Source organism: Primulina tabacum, chromosome 13, assembly GCF_025594145.1.
Source record: "Primulina tabacum isolate GXHZ01 chromosome 13, ASM2559414v2, whole genome shotgun sequence".
NCBI classification, from domain to species: Eukaryota; Viridiplantae; Streptophyta; class Magnoliopsida; order Lamiales; family Gesneriaceae; genus Primulina; species Primulina tabacum.
In genome coordinates this window covers 32428621-32447108 of record NC_134562.1, presented here as the reverse complement: position 1 = coordinate 32447108, position 18488 = coordinate 32428621, and the positions used below count along the sequence as shown (strand labels likewise).

At 33.0% G+C, this 18488-nt stretch overlaps 2 protein-coding genes across 4 annotated transcripts; one reads left to right on the top strand and one right to left on the bottom strand.

Moving 5' to 3' along the window:
- Window positions 1-1448: 1448 nt before the first annotated feature.
- Window positions 1449-12687, top strand: LOC142523482 (uncharacterized). 3 transcript variants are annotated; one of them, XM_075627293.1, is made up of 13 exons: window positions 1449-1610; window positions 2602-2843; window positions 4991-5137; window positions 5302-5416; window positions 5519-5613; window positions 5814-5917; window positions 6538-6575; window positions 8564-8799; window positions 9866-9959; window positions 10044-10234; window positions 10356-10575; window positions 11127-11294; window positions 12212-12687. In XM_075627293.1, exons 2-13 carry the CDS (start codon window positions 2646-2648, stop codon window positions 12367-12369), a joined length of 1764 nt encoding a protein of 587 aa, XP_075483408.1. In that variant the 5' UTR covers window positions 1449-1610; window positions 2602-2645; the 3' UTR covers window positions 12370-12687. The 3 variants fall into 3 exon arrangements, with proteins under 3 accessions (XP_075483408.1, XP_075483406.1, XP_075483407.1); XM_075627291.1 differs by having other exon boundaries at window positions 1488-1729; XM_075627292.1 differs by having other exon boundaries at window positions 1488-1746.
- Window positions 12688-15700: 3013 nt separating this feature from the next.
- LOC142522019 (agamous-like MADS-box protein AGL62) lies at window positions 15701-16396 on the bottom strand. Its single transcript, XM_075625196.1, has one exon. It carries the CDS (start codon window positions 16394-16396, stop codon window positions 15701-15703), a length of 696 nt encoding a protein of 231 aa, XP_075481311.1.
- Window positions 16397-18488: the final 2092 nt, after the last annotated feature.

Here is an 18488-nt window from a genome sequence, read left to right as displayed (position 1 = left end):
ACGAAGTATGAGCAACATATCAAAATTGTATATGTGTATGTATGAGTATGTTTCCTGTGAGATAATAACACATATCTATTTGCGCAAGACATGTCATTCAGATCCATATTTAAAATGAGAAGCAATACTTTTAGTATAAAATATAATATTTTTTCATGAATCGGGTCGAATTAGATATTCATCTCACAAAATTGACTCATGAAGCGGTCTCACATGAGTTTTTGTGTGTATATCTAGGTTTGATATCTTGGATACCCGTTGTTGACACTTGTATGAGTATCACTGAGCTGACTGCTAACTTATTGGATGTTAACTAAGCGATGTTCACGTAGATGTCTATAGTAGGTTGCTCAATATATATAATGACATGGCAAATTCACTAAATATTAGGACCCACTTAATCGATTCTATCAGCCTCTAAACATGGCGGGTTTATAAACTTCGGTCTGTTGTTATCCAAGTTTTTGTAGATAATTAATAATTAATATTTTAAAATGCAAATTAAAATAATTGAACAAAATAATAGGATTGTATGTTTAATATACGGACAAAAAATTGCGTGAGACGATCTCACGAGTCGTATTTTGTGATACAGATCTCTTATTTGGGTCACCATGAAAAAATATTATTTTTTATACTATTAAGCATAGTTTGGTACACATTATAGGATAAACATGTGATATATAATATAAGGATAAATTAAAGATAAATAAAATGCAGGATATATATTTACTATTTGGTATGATTTTAATAAGAGTGATTAAATTTATATATTATATTGTAATGATAAAATTAATCTTATCATAATAAATTTTATAATTTCAAAGTTGTTGCTTGAGTTCATATTTCTTATATGTTCATGCGTCGACAGTATTGTATGATTTATTTATTTTTACCTAATTTTATATATTATACAATATATAAATGTTTAAATGCATTTAAAAAAATTTAAATAAATAGATATCAAACTACCAAACCAAATTTATTTGTCGACAATAATATCATATATAAAAAACCAAAGTATGGAATGTAGTATGCCAAGTCTATGAAAAAGCTCACCAAAATAAGGAGGGATATTTGTAGTCTATTTTATCATTATATTAAAATTATCACACCTAATAGAAGAGATATTTTATCCTTCTAAAAAATTATTTATCAAGGACCCATGATATTATCACGAGCTTTTTAAAATTGTACCAAACGTGGGATAATGATGAATATTTATCAATCCCTCCATTATCTCATGTATCAAACTATGCCTAAAAATATTACTTTTTATTGTGAATATTGGTAGAGTTAACCCGTCTCACATATAAAGATTAATGAGATCGTTTCAGAAGAGACCTACTTTATATTTGAGAAGTGTTTAAAATATATATTAATCCATAAATATTGGAATTATAAAAGATATTAAAATTACAATATATATTAAAGTACGATTATTAAATTAAACCTGATCGAATCATTCTTAACTCAATATATTCATAGGACCTCGCCCTGTCACCGATTTATATACAGGAGACACTCTGGCGCAATCCCTAGCTCCAGCCCGTCGATCCCTCGTACCCTGCCAAATCCTCGGCCGCCTTCATCTCTCCGGCGCCGATTAGGTGCGTCGAACGTGAAATAATAAACCAAGTGTGTATTGCTTCGATCTTTGTGGGTTGTCGCGAGAAATCAGCTCGAGTCGCGACCCTAGCTCTCGTGCGCTCAGCCAGTGTGTTCCGAGGTGTTTCGAAACGCTAGGTTTTAATAATTGTGATGCATGTGATATCGAATTCTTCGAAATATAAGCTGAAGTGTGATATAACAACATGTTTTAGTGTATATCAGTGCATAGCATGTTTAATTTTTGAGTTGTCATCTCAAATGTGTATCTGCTCTTGTTTTACTGCAACAAGTCGTCTATATAATGGCTATAATTTATGCTATATGTTGTTAATCTATATAGGTTGAATGGGTGTTTCGAGAGATGCATGTTGTTAATCTATTTCAGCAACAACTTTTTATCCCTTTGGTATCCTTATTCCATTGTTAACTTACATGCATAGTAATATATTGCATTTTACTTGACATTATTTACATGTCTTTATATATGTCGTACTTTTATTGGTTTACTGTACTTTGGCTCTGACCCGTCCTGAGGGATACTGCATTGGTTACCATTGCAAGGGTTTAGGTGATTTTGTCGTAACTGGTGGAGTGCCAGTGGAGCCTATTGGGGTTGAGTTTAGTGTCGTATTGTCCCAGGTGTTATTATTATTGTTGTTGTTGTGGTGGTGACATCTATATATTTCCCGGGGTATGTCCCATATATAGTTTTATTATGAATTTGGAGTATTTTGAGGATTGTTATGTTGTATCTTTTTTTTATCGAGCCTTGCCGGCTATGTGTGTGATTATATGGTTTATTTGTTGTTGTTGTCGACACTTATTTGTGGTCTATTAATTTTGTCGAGTGTATATTTTGAGTTTTGATTTTCTTGTGTGTACCTCATGCGTCGAGGTGATGGTGAAATTTTTCTTGGTTAAAAAGAAAATTTTAACTCGTTTTCCGATTACGTCATTAATCCTAATTGGTTGTTAATAAATTGTAATTAGGGCAACGGACCCTCACACTCTCGGTCTTACTAACAACGAGAGTTATGGCGCCGCCGGCAACTAACGGTGGTGAAGTAAGGCGGCCGCAGCAGCAGCAGCAGCCCGGCGCCAGCCAGATGCTGACGGGGATAATCAGGATAGCAGTATTTTGGTACTTCGCGTCCAAGTTCTTCGGACCTAAACAATCTCCCACTCAATCCTCTAATCAAATCTCCAATCTCTTTCACAAAGCGGAACCTTTGGTACGTTGTTTCCCCCTTTAAATATGTATGAAAAACAAATATTCCATTTAGAACGCTTGCAGATTCTATTGTGTTGTTGGTGTATCTTTGATTCCGAATGGTTCGTACCTTTACCGGGTGTCCCACCTATTTGTTATCCTGTATCACGGTTTAGGCGTACAGCGTTTCTGCTCACGGATGAGATAACATATAGATGTATCCGTGTTACACAATAAATGTCCATATCAGCCTGCGGTTGTGTTGAAGCAATAAATCGTGATTATTTCCTTGTGTTTCTCAGCTTGGAAAATAATTGAAAGAGTTTAGTATATCTATTTTGGTGATGAATTGGAAGGAATCTAGGGTGTCACCTAGTTCATGAATTAGGTATAATGGTTAATAGGTTTTAATCCATCTAATGAAACATATCCAAGGGCTTATGGGAAGAAATTATTCTGAAATAACAGTTCAAAAAATTGAGGCCTGAAATTTTGGTATTTAGTATGATGTATTAGCTGATTGAATTTTTTGCAGGCATCATACGTGAAAGGAGTTGTCGATTTGCGAAAACCCTCCATAATATTTTTTCGGATCAATTCATGGAACAAAAATATTTATCAACCTTTGACAAAGGGGAACTTCTGAAATCTGATATATTTCCATACTTTTTAAGAGAAATGTTTGCCTAGACTATATCTTTAAGATGGAGCCTCGAGAAGAGAGATTGTGGGCGTAAGTCGCTGCCTGAAGGATTTGAATCATTTCATTTGTTTAACAAAATGGTAACAAAAGCATAGGCTAACCATGCCATGCCAAATAGAAGTAGACCTGACATTTAGCTAATTGACAATGAAGGCAACTTTTTGTTAACGTGTCGAATTTTCCAGCGGGAAATGAATCACTCGAGGGTTAAATTTGTGTATTTGTGTAAAAAACCTTTTTGGATTTGCATGCACACAAGTGGTGATATTCTCAATTGAGCAAAAATTGATGGTTTGGAAGTGACGACTGTCTCTCTATAGGAGTTATACTTGTCACAATAGGACAAATATTAAATTACAAAGGGTCGGTAAGGCTCTCTTCTGCTAATCATGGCAACTAAATAATCAACAATATTGGTTTCCAAATGTCATCTATGATGCAATTTACCAAGTAACTTAATTAATGGGAATAACCTTCTTGAGAGTCGGTGTGTTCCTTGTCATGGGTATTTGTTATGTAGTGGGCATTTTTAATCTTTTAAAATTTTTATTTGGAAACGGAAAATGAATCATTATCATAGAACCGAATCATTGAAATTAAATGACACTTTTAGCTCCAATTTTTGGCTCAATCGATGTTTAAACCTCGGAGACAGATGGGTACCACATGATGCTACTATGGTGGAACTAACCGAAACACAATTAGTTGCATGTATAATATTCTTTAGGTTTCATATTTGTTTGATCCTTCAAGAAAACAATCTCACGATCTGAGGAAAATTGGAATGCTCTTTTAATTTATTTATACATGTTTTCCTCACGCCAGCGTGGGAGGAAACATGTAAAGAAATAACAATATGGCCAGCTTTCTTATTTGAGCAGAGTAGGAAAATGGACATTCTGTTGCGGCCTCGGCAAGATCAACCAGCTGGAAGTGGATAACACCTTTATTTGCAATTATTAGGTTATCTGTTTGTTATCTTTTAAATAAACCATTATCCCATGTGGGTATTGGAGGAGATAGGGATAATTATCTTGGTTGGTTTTTTTTGAATTTCTAGCGATTAGAATGACATTGTATTTAAGCAATTCAAAATGAAATAATAAAGCAGCAAAAAAATCTTCATTCTCAAACAAATAGTGTGAGATCACGAGGATCTCTCCTTTCGAGCCTCTAAACATTTACAAATATTCACAATAGGGAGGCAAGGGCGAAAATCTAATAAATCGAAGGAATTAACCGAATACGATGATCGATCGCTTCAACGCCCCATAAATCGATCTTTGCACGGGCACACAACACATTCTCATGGATAAAGATGATATTTATAGGCTATAGCGAGAAAAACTTGTAGTTTTATCTGACCCGATACTGTCTTCAATTTTTTTGTAGAATGAGATTTGACCATTGTTATGGATTTTGGTGTTTTTTTAACTTGAATTGTTGTTTAACCTTCTTATTTTCAGGATATGTGGTTATACCTTTCGGCTGAGGAGAAATTCAATGATTTTGGCAGCGAAGGAAGCCTTATCTGGCATGAGACAAATGTACCATATGCAGTTTGGAGTGCAGAGAGTGTCAGAACTGTATCATTGAAGTATCATCCTTCCGAGGTGATGGTTAAATTGCTGCTGACGTAATTTTTTTAGAGCTGCACATTTACTGTTCGTGGATTTTTAGACGTTCCTTTGTGTTTTCACAATCAGACATTGTGTTTCTCATTCATTCTTTACAACACGTGATTAGCTTGTAAAATTTCACTTTTTTTTGTCCTTAGGCTCTAAAGAAGAATGGTACTCTTTTTGCTCACATTTTCTTTGCTAGATCTGGCTATCCGCCAGATCCCAATGATCCCGAGTACCAGCCATTTGCTACTTTTGGGCGAACCCACTGTGAGACAATCCTTTCTTTTCTTGTTATTATGATTGCAGGATATGGTTGCGTGACTTGTGTGTGGGTATCTAAAACTTGTGAGTTTTTCTTTTTGTATATAGCTGTCGTGATGTATTTACCCAAGTCGAAAGCTGACAAAAGGAAGAGTCTGTTGGGGAACTCAGAAAGCTCAACTGATGGTGAAATAGTGTCCGAGGTACCCTGTACCCCTAGTTATTTAAATTTTACTTGATGTTTAAGAAATTTTGGTTCACATGTAATTTTTAATCTTCATGCTAGTGTGTTTTTTATCTGGATATTAAAAATGTTTTTACATGGAATTATCTTCTAAACTTAATTTTGGGGACTTTGTGTGACGTATATTGCAATATAAATGTAGTAATTTATTTGTTTTAGGTGATCGGAAAATCTCAAGTTGAAGACAAAGAGGATGGAGCAGTTGAATGGATCTCATACTGGAAGCCTAATATTACGATAAATTTGGTTGATGATTTTACAAGGTATACTTATACCTAGGATTCATTCGGTAGATTATGTTGAATTTTTAATATTAGCAATACGAATGCAATAGCCCTCAATTTCATCAGTAATTTATGTGCTTAGTGACATGGCACCAGATATGATGTTTTTCAATCCAAAGCTGTCTTGGATCAGCCATATTGGAAACTTTAGCCAAGGTTTATGTGCTTTCTACACACACGAACACACACAAAAAGGGGGGGGGGGTGGTGGGCATTGTTGCTCTCCATTGTTAAGGAGAGTTAACCTGAGTGGCTTGGTACAAAAGCAATAGTCCATAACAAAATATATAAATAATGGTGGTTTCAGTGGAACACAAAATGTTTGAAGGCATACTGCAGATGCATTTACTTTACAAGCATATTTTTATTATAATTGTTTGTGGAGCTTCTGCTGCAATTTTAGCATTTGTGATTTGTTAGCATCATGCCACAGTATAAAGAAGTAAAATTTCTTTGTGAATCTGATGTTGGTTTAGATAGTCTGGGGTTCTGTGGGTTTGCTATTTTGGTTGTAGTTGTGGTGGTGCAGGTATTTCATGATTTTCCAGCAGTATTAGCTGCATGAGTGGCAAATTTTCTTAATTTGGATTTTTTTGCAGGTATCCTGAGAATGCAGTTCCCCCAAATATCGCTCCTTGTATCCTTGATTGTCGTGTTTAATATGCTCAGTCTTGAGTTGTGTACTTGGCTTATACTTTTTGTTTCAAGTGCTCTAGGTTACCTTTTCTATTAAAGTAAACCTTAATAGTTGAATTTTTTTTTTATAGAGTTATCCCTTGCTTACGCTGCTATTATTTTGAGAATAATTTATATCCGTGTTATTTTTACTTGTATTCATTTTTTGTCCGAGTTGCAACTTTAATGGACCAATCTCATTTGTATGGTGGTCCAAGATTTTTATCTTTGTGAAATTACTTCTAATTGTACGAATTACATCAGGGATATATTTTGGTCATCGGGTGCTTGGATGTTCTGCTATTATTATTATTTTGATGTTGAGCTTGTTGAGAAGCATGACTATCACTTCCAAGGAACTAATATTGGTATTTTGGATAATTTTTTAACTGGTCATTGTTGGAAGAAAATGTATGCCTTAAAACAACCCCTTGTTCACGAGTAGGCTGGCTCAAATGTAAATTTGTAGTGCGATGATCAACTGAACAACAAAGAAACCAGATGTGATGTGATATAAGATAGGAAAGGTCACAGACTTTGTGTTTTTCCAGTCAAATGAAAAGAGGTATAAAATTACTTCCTCTATGCAAGCTGGAAACAAGTGGAAATAATTATTCCCGTCAAAATAGGAAAGAGTCTGATGTTCAACCTTAGTTTTTTATATCATTGGAGTGTATCCTTCTAAAATCTGTTGACTGATTTCTTGAAGATGACCTTTAGAGAATGTATCAGACTCGGATGGTTAGTGTTTATATTAAATCTTTTTGGAAAATAAATAAATGGCAAAAAATTAAATTTCATGTCTCAATTTGTTTTACCTCTCTAAGCATCACTATTATACTTGATGTATAATCTTTCTGTCCTTCCTTTTGTTTTTTCTCAATGCAAGAACTCTTGACAAATCACCTTGTGCTGGTAATGCTTGTTTCCTATTGTCGGTATTGGTCTGTGAAATAGTTGAATTCTTTTTAATGTTTCATTTTATCAATTGATCATTTCTTTGGATCAACTCAAACTTTTATGTGTCAATGGCTAAGGAATATAAATCACATTCAACTTTGCTGATGAAGCGTTTTCTCTCGTCAAAGAAAGAATGCAAACCATGGTGAAGAAAGTCCATCTTTGACATTTTCTTATCTTAATTTGCTGTGAACCTGGCAACCTGCTAGACTAGTGCCTTTCTTTCTTTTCTAGGAGGCTAGGGACCAAGGCCTCAGGTTAAATTATGATTAACAATATTCTTGTGATATACGTGGTAGTAACAGCTTATGAACCTGTTTTTTAAGTACAATCTGCCTATTGAACTATGGCTAATCATGGGGCAATCACTTCTTTTCTATACTATCAGTTATATTTGAGACTACTGAAATTTCCAGTGGGTCTAACCTAAAATAACTTAGTCTACTGCATAAATTACTCCACTCATTTTGTCTGAATGCACGTTTGCCCAATGTCCCTCTATTTTTTTTTAAAAAAATTCAACTAATCTATTTGGTCCGGTTTATGAAACATGCCATATATGATGATTGTGTCGTTTAAATTTGTTTGAAATTTGACTGGCATAATCTGAATGGTTGGTCATATTCTAAGACAATTTTCATTTGAATTTCCTTTAAATGTTTATTATGGTCTGTCTAATTTATTAGATGTATTCTAGGCTTTGACAGTCATTTTGGATATGTTTCTTAGTATTTTGTCCTTTCCTAGTTAAGAAATGATTTTAACAACATAAATTGATTTGAGTAAATTATTTAAGTCCACCATTGGCTACCTCTGCTTTCCAATTCTATAACTTAATGGTTATTCTTGAGCGTGCAGTCCATTCTAACTTTTTAGCGTGAGTTTTTTTATATCATTATTTCTGTACATTTTTTGCCAGGTAGTTTCATCTGTGTAGATCACAGTACATGATGTTTAAGAGTCATTCAATATTTCTTGACTTAATTTAAGATATGAACGTCGAGCATACTACTGGAAACTACTACCCTACCATCTACTTCAATGATTTTTGGCTACTTAGAGATAAGCTTATACAAATCAATGAAACTGTTCATGAGTTGCCATTGAATTTGGAGCTGAGTCCGATAAGCATGACAAAATGGCAAATATTCCTACAGATTGATCAGTCATTCCAACTTCATAGGAGTTATGGAAGCATGATTGAAGGTGAAGCTGATGAACTTAAGGTACAATCATGTTCTCCATCGTACAACTTATACTCAACTCGAGATACATTCTGTGTTTCTAGCTAGTCAGCTCTGCCCTAGCGTAAGTGCTATGGAAGATTTTGTTTTCCTGCAACATAATACTCGTTTTTGTAGCAAAGATCGCACTCTGTAAATTGTATAGTATAATTGGAGACTCGATATAAGGATGCCAAGTGGAAAAATAAATCTTTGGTTTGGCTAACGACATTCTAATGTGGAAGGTATTTTTTCTAGAGAAAAAAATTAAGACTTGTTATGCTTGTAATGACTATGGGGTTGTAAGACCAAAGACAAGAAGTTACTAATATACGATGAACTGGTTTTCCTTTGAACAACCCATTTTGACAACTAGTTTTCATGCCTGTAAGTATTCTTTGAGGTTATGTTTGGGTTAGAAGATTTGAATTTGTGAGAGTATTTGATGGAAGGATTTGTATGATTCCATTTTGGGATTAATTTGAAATCCACCACAATAATTCAAAATAACTACTTGAGGATTTCAAATCCATTGTCAAGAGGATTTAGCCAAACAAACCAATGAATGTTACTATGAATTGAAATCTTTAGCTTCAAATGCATCAATCTAAAGGCAACGTAAATGATTTAGGCGGACTTGATTTATTCAAGCTATTTTTTCTGAAGATTCTTTTCATCAGTTTTTCCCAGTTTCATGCTCTTGAAAATGACGGTGGCGTATGTATGATGTTCTTTATTTTACATGATGTTTCTACACTTTCCATAGGGTTGAAGAAGTAAAATTTGCCTGTAGATCATATTTGTTGTGATATTTGTACTTCATTCCAAACTGTTGAATGTTTGTGTATTTAGAAAATATACCAAGCTTCCTGGCAGTCAACCAGAACAAGACATCAATTATGAATTTTCCGTCTAGGACGAAATGATGTTGCTTTCAGGAAATTCAATAGTTTTTACAAACTTTTTGTTAATATTGCCATTTCCTACCATCGGTTTCCAAAGCTATTTCTGCTCTAAGTTTTTAATTATTGATGGAAAGTAAGTTTATAACTCATGTGGCTTTCAACAGAGAGTTTTCCTGGAAGGAAATCCATACCTTCTTGCTGTTACCATGGTTGTTTCAGTTCTACACTCCTTATTTGACTTCTTGGCGTTCAAGAATGGTAATATGTTGGTCACTGCATTATATTCCCTTTTTAGAAATAACCTTTTGCACCCAGAATTGAAATATTTTAGATTCTTTGCAGATATTCAGTTTTGGAATAAAAACAAGTCCATGGAGGGATTATCTGCAAAATCTGTTGTTGTGAACTTCTTTTGTCAACTAATTGTGTTCCTCTATCTGCTTGACAATGAAACTTCATGGATGATACTTGCAAGTTCTGGTATTGGCTGCTGCATCGAGTTTTGGAAAATTGGGAAAGCCATGCATATTGAGGTTTAACTTTAAACTATGTTAAAGTGCTAACTGAACTCTGTTTTTATTGAGATTTGGATAACTATTAATTTTAGCTGTGATTGTACTTTATCTACCATATTTGTGACTCTTTTTCTTCTAGATTGATAGATCTGGTAAGATACCAATGCTGAAGTTCCGTGACCGTGAGTCATATGCCACAAACAAGACAAAGGAATATGATGATCTTGCCATGAAGTACTTGTCATATGTTCTCTTCTTTCTGGTTGCCTGTTCCTCTGTTTACTCTTTGATGTATGAACGCCACAAGAGTTGGTACTCTTGGATCCTGTCATCATTTACAAGCTGTGTCTACATGTTTGGTAAACATCTCGATCATTTATTTCTTTTTTCCCCATTATCCTTCGCTGCTTCAAGTTAGTATTTATGTTTGATTTTTACAATTAATTTTGGAGTGTGTTTTGGGTTTTGTTAATCTAAATATTTACAGAAGTTTGAATATATTCTTGCTTGAGGCATGCCATTAATTATGGCATAACATTCGTGCTTGAGCTTCTATCAAAACATATTTTCATGCTAATTCAATCAATTTTTATTATATAGTTGGATTCACAAACTTAAAGTTCGAAATTTGGACTTTCGACAAGTATTGTAATGTCCATTGTTTTGAATGAGGAACAAAGACAAATAATCAGCTCAACAGAAGAACATTTGTGGGATATTTGTATTATAGAATGAGTTTTATATTCATCTCTTTTCGTGTTGAGTCAACCACATAACTCCTATTAATGGTGTCAACTAAGTAGATGGTAGCTTACAAAGTGACATTTGATGATCGGATTTCCCCCAGTTTTGTTTTAATTACTGGGTAGAACCTTTAATTTGCAACTGTTACTCACTTTCTTTGGTGCAGGTTTTATAATGATGTGCCCTCAGTTGTTCATCAATTATAAGCTGAAATCTGTTGCCCATTTACCTTGGAGGCAGATGACGTATAAATTTCTGAATACAATCATCGATGATCTCTTTGCGTTTGTCATTAAAATGCCGACCCTGCATCGTCTTTCTGTCTTCCGTGATGGTGAGCATATCCTCTTTCTTAACAATGGGGCATTGGTAGATTCGCGCAGTTACAGTTACTAACCACACTCATAAAATTTTGATCTTAAGTTACCACTGTCCCAGGATATATGAAAAAAGCAACTCTAGTGTATGTAAATATGGAGCTTTTCATTCAAGTTAAGTTGGAGATGGGAGGAGACTCCCTTATGGATGAAATTTGATTAAAGCCAAGGAGGTCAATATTTAGTGTATGTTTAGATTCAGTGTAGTGCTGAAACAATGAAAAATAATAACTAAATGTTAGAACAGGATGAGGTGTAAGTCCGACAAGTCTGTTAACTTTCAAAACAGTAGTACCACAAGTCTGTAAGGTGATTTATGTACTGGATAGTACCTTGAGAGTGAAGGTGACAATTTAGTCAGGTTAAGAATACTTGTGGCTATTGAAAGAGACTAGAGCTATGATTAAGGTTTAGTAAATTAGTACATTTTATGGAACACATGAATACAGTCCTCTGCAGCTCCAGAGGGACAATGAAATGATTAATAGTACAGCTCAGTTGCGCTCAAGAATGAAAAAAAGTTAACAAATGCATTCTTCTAGACTTAACGAAGATGTGGAATCTAATTTGTAAGGATTGCCAACTTGTTGAATTGTTAAACCATGCCTGATACAAATAATATGTGATAAAAAAACAAAGAACAAATTTTGTCTGCATGCTTTGAACTGAACAAGATCAAATGGCCTATTATTTTGTGTTTCAGAAAATTACCTTTGTTCCAAAAATGTACTGAGAGGTGTTATTCCATTTTTCTCTTCAGTTCCCATGTTTTCGGCTGTGTTTGTTATTGTTAGTGAACAATAGCATTTCTGGCTTTTCTTGTGTAAATTTTTTTCTTGGTCTGCACATTGATCACCATGATTTGTCTCTGCAGATGTTATATTTTTCATCTATGTCTATCAAAGATGGGTTTATCCTGTTGACAAGAAACGAGTTAATGAATTTGGTTTTGCTGGGGAGGACGATAAGTCGTTAGTTGTTGGTACAACCGGTGGTACTGAACAGACAGAAGAAGAGAAGAAAACCAACTGAGCTATTGGCGATGAGGAAGTGTAGAACACCGGGCAGTATATTTATTATATTCTCGTAGCTTCTATTTCGTACACCTTGCTGCTCTAGGGATTTTGTGATTAACTTAGACTCGGTGTGTTTGAAAAAGTAATTACTTTTTCCCTTCATTGCATTTTCACTCGACTTATATGCGTATCTGCTGCTGGCGCTGCCTAGTCCGACACTAGTTGGTTATTTTATTTTATTTGTTTTCTTTTCTGAACAAACAATTGTCATATACCAAGTGGCACTGTTTTTTTTTTTTTTTTTCAGTCAATAAGATTCCATTTTGCCGGTGCACTCGCGGTTTCTGTCGTGTTCTTGGATGCTATTAGGATCATGCATATTATTTCCACATGGATAAATTATTGATCTCGGAAAAATAAAACAGTAATATATATATAAATATGTTGAAATTTAATATTAGTTTTTTTTTTTATTACAACTGGGTACTAGCGAAAATTTTCTTTTGATTCAGTCTCTTATTGGTATATTTTTTTTCAGTACATAGTATTCTGAATTTTACTATAATAGCTTGGCTTAACAAATCCGATCCTTAACATTTTTCCTCCATTTTTTATGAACTCGCATCTGTTGGTGGAGAAACAAGACACTATAACTATTCACGGTGGAAAACCCACACCACCACAACCATCAAAAGCACACATCGACGACCAAAATGTATCCTTTATATTTGATGAAAGAAGAGTAATTGTGGGCATTGTATTTTTGGTAAGTGTACCCAATTTCAAGGTTTTTTAAGAATTTTTTGTTCGATAACAACTTATTCGCTTCGGGGTACTAAAATCAAATACCCTTTTAGTATAATTTTAGAATAATTAAGCTTTATTTATCAAAAAATATTTATCATTATATGATAGAAATTAGGTACCAACAAAACAAGCAAGTTATGATCTAGTTTGACTAGTTAAATCAAACACCAAATTAAGTTCCAATTTTATAATAATTCGACACTATTTATCAACATCAAACATTATATCGTATAAATTAAGTTGTTTGCCACTAATTCTTCTTGAAGTCATCCTTAGTAGTGTTTAGTGAGACCAAAATAGAGAAATTTCTCCAAACACTCTTTGAACACCAGAGGAAATTTGAAGGAGTCGTCTCACAGCATATACATTATATTGCTCCAGCTTGGTGTTTGATGTTCAGGATTTGGTGTTTCGATTGGACAAGGAAGACTGCTAGCTAGTGTTCAAGGTCGAGGGAGGAAGGTTGTGGGCATCATTTGAATTAGGAGAAAAACGCTTTTATTATTTGGTTTTACATTTTTAGTTAGTTACTTTTTCCTCTTCTTTGTGTAACGTATTTAATTAAGGGAAATTTGTATTTTTTATAATGTAATTTGTCTCCTTGCGATTTTGGTCATGTACATCAATAAATTTCAATTTTAGTCCTGCATGTTCAGATTTTTGGTAGTTTTAATCTTTTTTCATCAGGAGTGCTGATGTGACATTACATACGTCAACACCACATCATCAACATGTCGAAAAATGACTAAAATTGCACACACAAAATAAAAACAAAGATATTAGATTAAAACTGAATTTGACAGCAAACATAGAAGACCAAAATTGCTAAGAGGCAAACACACTATTATGATCAAGCACTTGCCACTAGGCCAAAATCTATAGTTGTTAGTCAATGCACAACTTTATTTCTTTATACTCATGGAAACACATAGTTCACCTACTTGGGTGCTAATGGATATGATTGTTAGGCCATGAGTTCAAGGAGGTGTGTGTCTATCTGCTGGTATTGTCTCATATCTCTCAGAGCCAAGTCTTAACATTTCCCTACTGTCAGTCATTTCTACAGCAGAGACGATATTACCCGTTAAGATCTGATGTCGCTTTTTTATGGATTACCTACCCAACTAGATCAAGAGGAGTAACGTTAGTAACTTGAGGAACATGAGTCCGGGGAGGTGTGTTTCTATGTGTTGGTGGTGTTTTATATATCTTAAATATCAGTTTTACCTTTTCATATCGTCGGTCATGTCTTTAGCAGAGACACTATTATCCATTCAGATTTGGCGTCGCTATTTTACGACTCACTTAGCCAACCAGATCAAGCCGTCAATAGTTTGGTGCACGAAAATTTTCTAGGAGGTTATATATCTCAGTACTAGTTTCACTCATATATGCTTAATCCAAAACACATACATTACCTAAAAAACAATTTTTCCTTTAATTAAGGCTCTTTGTGTAGTAGAAACGACATATAATTCATTCTTCACAATTTTGAAGATCTTTGCTCCAAATGAATTAGTTCTTGACAGTCGAGGTTTATGCCAAGTATTAAAAGTTTAAGTAATTTGATTTAGTAATTTTTTTGAAAAAATTAATCGACATCAAAAACTGAATATGAACCCTATCAAACTAACCGTATATCGGCCATTTCTTCTTCTTCTTCTTCTTTTATGTAAAAATTAGATTCGAATTTCCATATGACAAAAATGAAATTTTGAATATTTTGAGATTTATATTTTATATTACTGGCTAAATACTTTGCTACTTTTTTCCCCTAAAAACGTATTGATATTTTTCTGATAATCCTCTTAACTTAAATATTTTTATATTTTATTTTAAATCTCTTGGAAATTAAACTTTAGTCATCTAAATAAAATGCAAGTCTTAATGCAAAGTTTTTACCACAATTTAATTCGTTTTTGAACCCCTCAATCGTCAAGCACCCTCTGGCCGTTAATTCTCTACTCTGATTGCTTTCTCAATTAATATTTTTTTTGAGCCTGAGTCGTGTTTTGTTACAATTGAATCTCAAACTTCGAAACCTCTTTCAAGCTTGGGATTTGGTGTCAGATAAGATATAAATCATCCGACACTTTCTCAATTAGTTTACATGTAGTGTTGTGACTTTTAATTGAAATATTTGAATCTTCCAAGCTCCTTAATTTGGTAAAACTAGTTTATTATATAATTTTATGATGATAATTCGACCATCTATATAACTAGCATTAACCTTGTTTTTGCATTTTGACTTCTCAGAAGCTTTTACTTCGTATCCGAACATTTTAAAAACACAAATAATTATTTTTTATGAGATTTATCTTAAAATTTTATTATATTATTTAAAAATAAAATTATATAGCTACGTTCCTTGTTATAAAAAATTATATAGAATATTGTATTAACTTAAATGAAAAAGAAATTAAACCAAAACGGAAGAATTGCAATTTATATTTCATCAAATTATCTTTAGATATAATCAAATATATAACAAATACTAGTGAGTTACTAGCTAGCAAATCAAAGTAAGTAGCAAATATGCCTCAAAAAAATCCATGGCAATATCCAAAATTGTTGTTACCAACAAAACCATTAGAACCCACAAAAACTTGGCCAGGTTTAATCTCGTACTGATCGAAAACTCCGGCGCCAGCGTCGTCTCCGCCTCCGCCTCCGCCTCCGCCTCCGCCTGGCCCTAACAGCAGAGAAGAATTTGCCACTTCAGACATAACCTTAGCAACTTGACTACCAATGTTTTTCTTCAACTCTTCAATAGCATCATGTAACTGCTCCAATTCATGCAACCCTAATTTATCAATAGGACCCTCCCACCAATACTGACATTGATTCGATTTGCTCATTTTGTCCAATGCCTCACCCCTTTTTCTCTCCATTTCCAATTCATTAAGAATTTGTCCCAACTGCAAGTTCAGTTCACGTACCGTTACATTCCTTTGAGCCCCCACGAGATGAAACGGAGGAGGATTCGAAGTCAAGTTAGGGTTTAGGTTCAAGAACCTCTCCACTATAAGTTCGACATTCGGATGCCCGAAAGAGAAGACTTTTCCAGCTGGGGAGAATACTATTATAGCAATCTCTACTCCACAGAGTGTGCAGAGCTCACTAGCTTTCTTGAACAGCCCAGATCGACGTTTCGAAAACGTCACCTGTAAGTGATTCTTCACCTCTATTTTCGCAATCTTGATCTTTTGTCTGCCCATGCTTGGCTTCTTTGCCATGGTGAAATATATATTGCTATTACAAATTGAAGATAGACAACAGCTTTGGTTTCAAGAAGATGGCCGTAACATGGATATTTATAGGGGACTTGATCTTTATTTCCATTAAATTTCGGGTCAGTTTCTTTCTTTTTTTGTCTGAATGTTACAAATGATATGGGAGTTAGGAAATCATTATATTTAATTAATGGATTTTCTCAGGTTAATGGTATTAAATAACTGTGATTTATTACTGCATTATTGAATACTTAAGGAAAGATAATTTATTGGCAACAAGAAACGTACAACATTTATATAATAATTCGATAAATTATTATTCCATATATTTGTGAATTTGTTGTCACATGAAATATAAACAGAAACATATACTATTTCAAATGTCAATAAAATATATTAACTCTAGGCTGTCCGATATAAGCACACGTTATTAATTTAAATTTAAACAATAAAAATACACAAAAACTCTTATGAGACAGTCTCATAGGTCATTTTTGTGAGACAAATCTTCTATTTGAGTCACCCATGAAAAAAATATTATTTTTTTATTGTAAATATGAACATAACTGAACCGTTTCAAGAAATAAAGATATGCGATGTCAGTAAATAATATATCGAATGCCAATTTTGGAGATATCATTTCCATCTTCCAGACGAATCACATAATACCAAATCTATATATATAAGAGATTTATATGTATGATCAAAAGTCAAAAAGCAATCGATAATTCAATTTAAAACATGATAATGTTTTGTATGTATTCTTTGGATAGTCATAATGCTAACGATGAAAACGTTTTCCACTCGATCATTAATGAGATGGATTTTGGCATATATATAATCATAATCATAAAGTTTATTTAATCTCTATTTTTTTTATATGTTATCGAAACTTTGAAGTTGATTTATTATTACTGTCCTTTAATTTCTTCCATATCTTTCAGAACTCATAATGAAATATTGTTTCCGGGACATTTGATTGAACTACCACCAAATAATAAACTTGTTTTATTATACAGGGAAAATAGTTTTTGTGCCCACTAACTCGTTCGATTTTTTGTTTTGGTTCACTGAGTTTTCAATTTTTGGTTTTGAATTTTGATACACCAACTTCTAATTTTCGGTTATTTTGGTGCAATTAATCATGTGATATATGGAAAAATGATGGTGACATCGAAGGATAGAGACATGATATCACAATATTTATTGCATTTATATGCTGATATTGAATTTATACATAAATTCAATGATATGTCGACCAAGTACACAAATTATTATCTCATGTCTCATGTGAGACCGTCTCACGGATCCTAATCTGTGAGACGAGTCAACTCTACTGATATTCACAATAAAAAGTAATATATTAGCATAAAAAATAATATTTTTCATTGATGATTCAAATAAAAGATATGTCTCACAAAATATGACCCGTGAGACCGTCTCACACAAGTTTTTGCCCTCAAACAAAATAATAAATATACTGAGTGTCATGGACGGAGCTAGGATTTTTAAGTTGTGGGAGAGAAATTTAGCATTCTAAAATAATTAATTATTAAAAAATTAAAATATATAATATTTAACAATAGAAATAAATAATTTGACTCATATCATAAAGATTTTTTTTAAAAAAAAAAACTTAATTTCTTATAATGAAAATTTTAAACTTTTGTTTAATGATAAAGTACATAAAATTTAGAAGCAACTATGTCAAATTTTTCAATATTTCGATTAATAAAGCTAAAACATTAATCCATGCAAAGTAAATATTAACATATTGATTTAAAATTAAAAAGGATATATATATATATATATATATATATATATATATATATATATATATAAAAATTATTTACACGTTTATTATATTTAGATAATTTATATTATGTTTGGTTTTTTTTTTTTTTGCAGTTTCAAACTCAGGGATTAAATTAATTATGAAAGTTTGAACAAAATATGTATCAATGTATATCAACGAATAACAATTAAAGCATCAACCATATTTCGTAAAATCATATTTTATTATAATTTTAAGATCTAAAAATTATCGCTCTATAGTTATAATGAAATACAAAAAAAGGAAAAGAAATAGAAAATT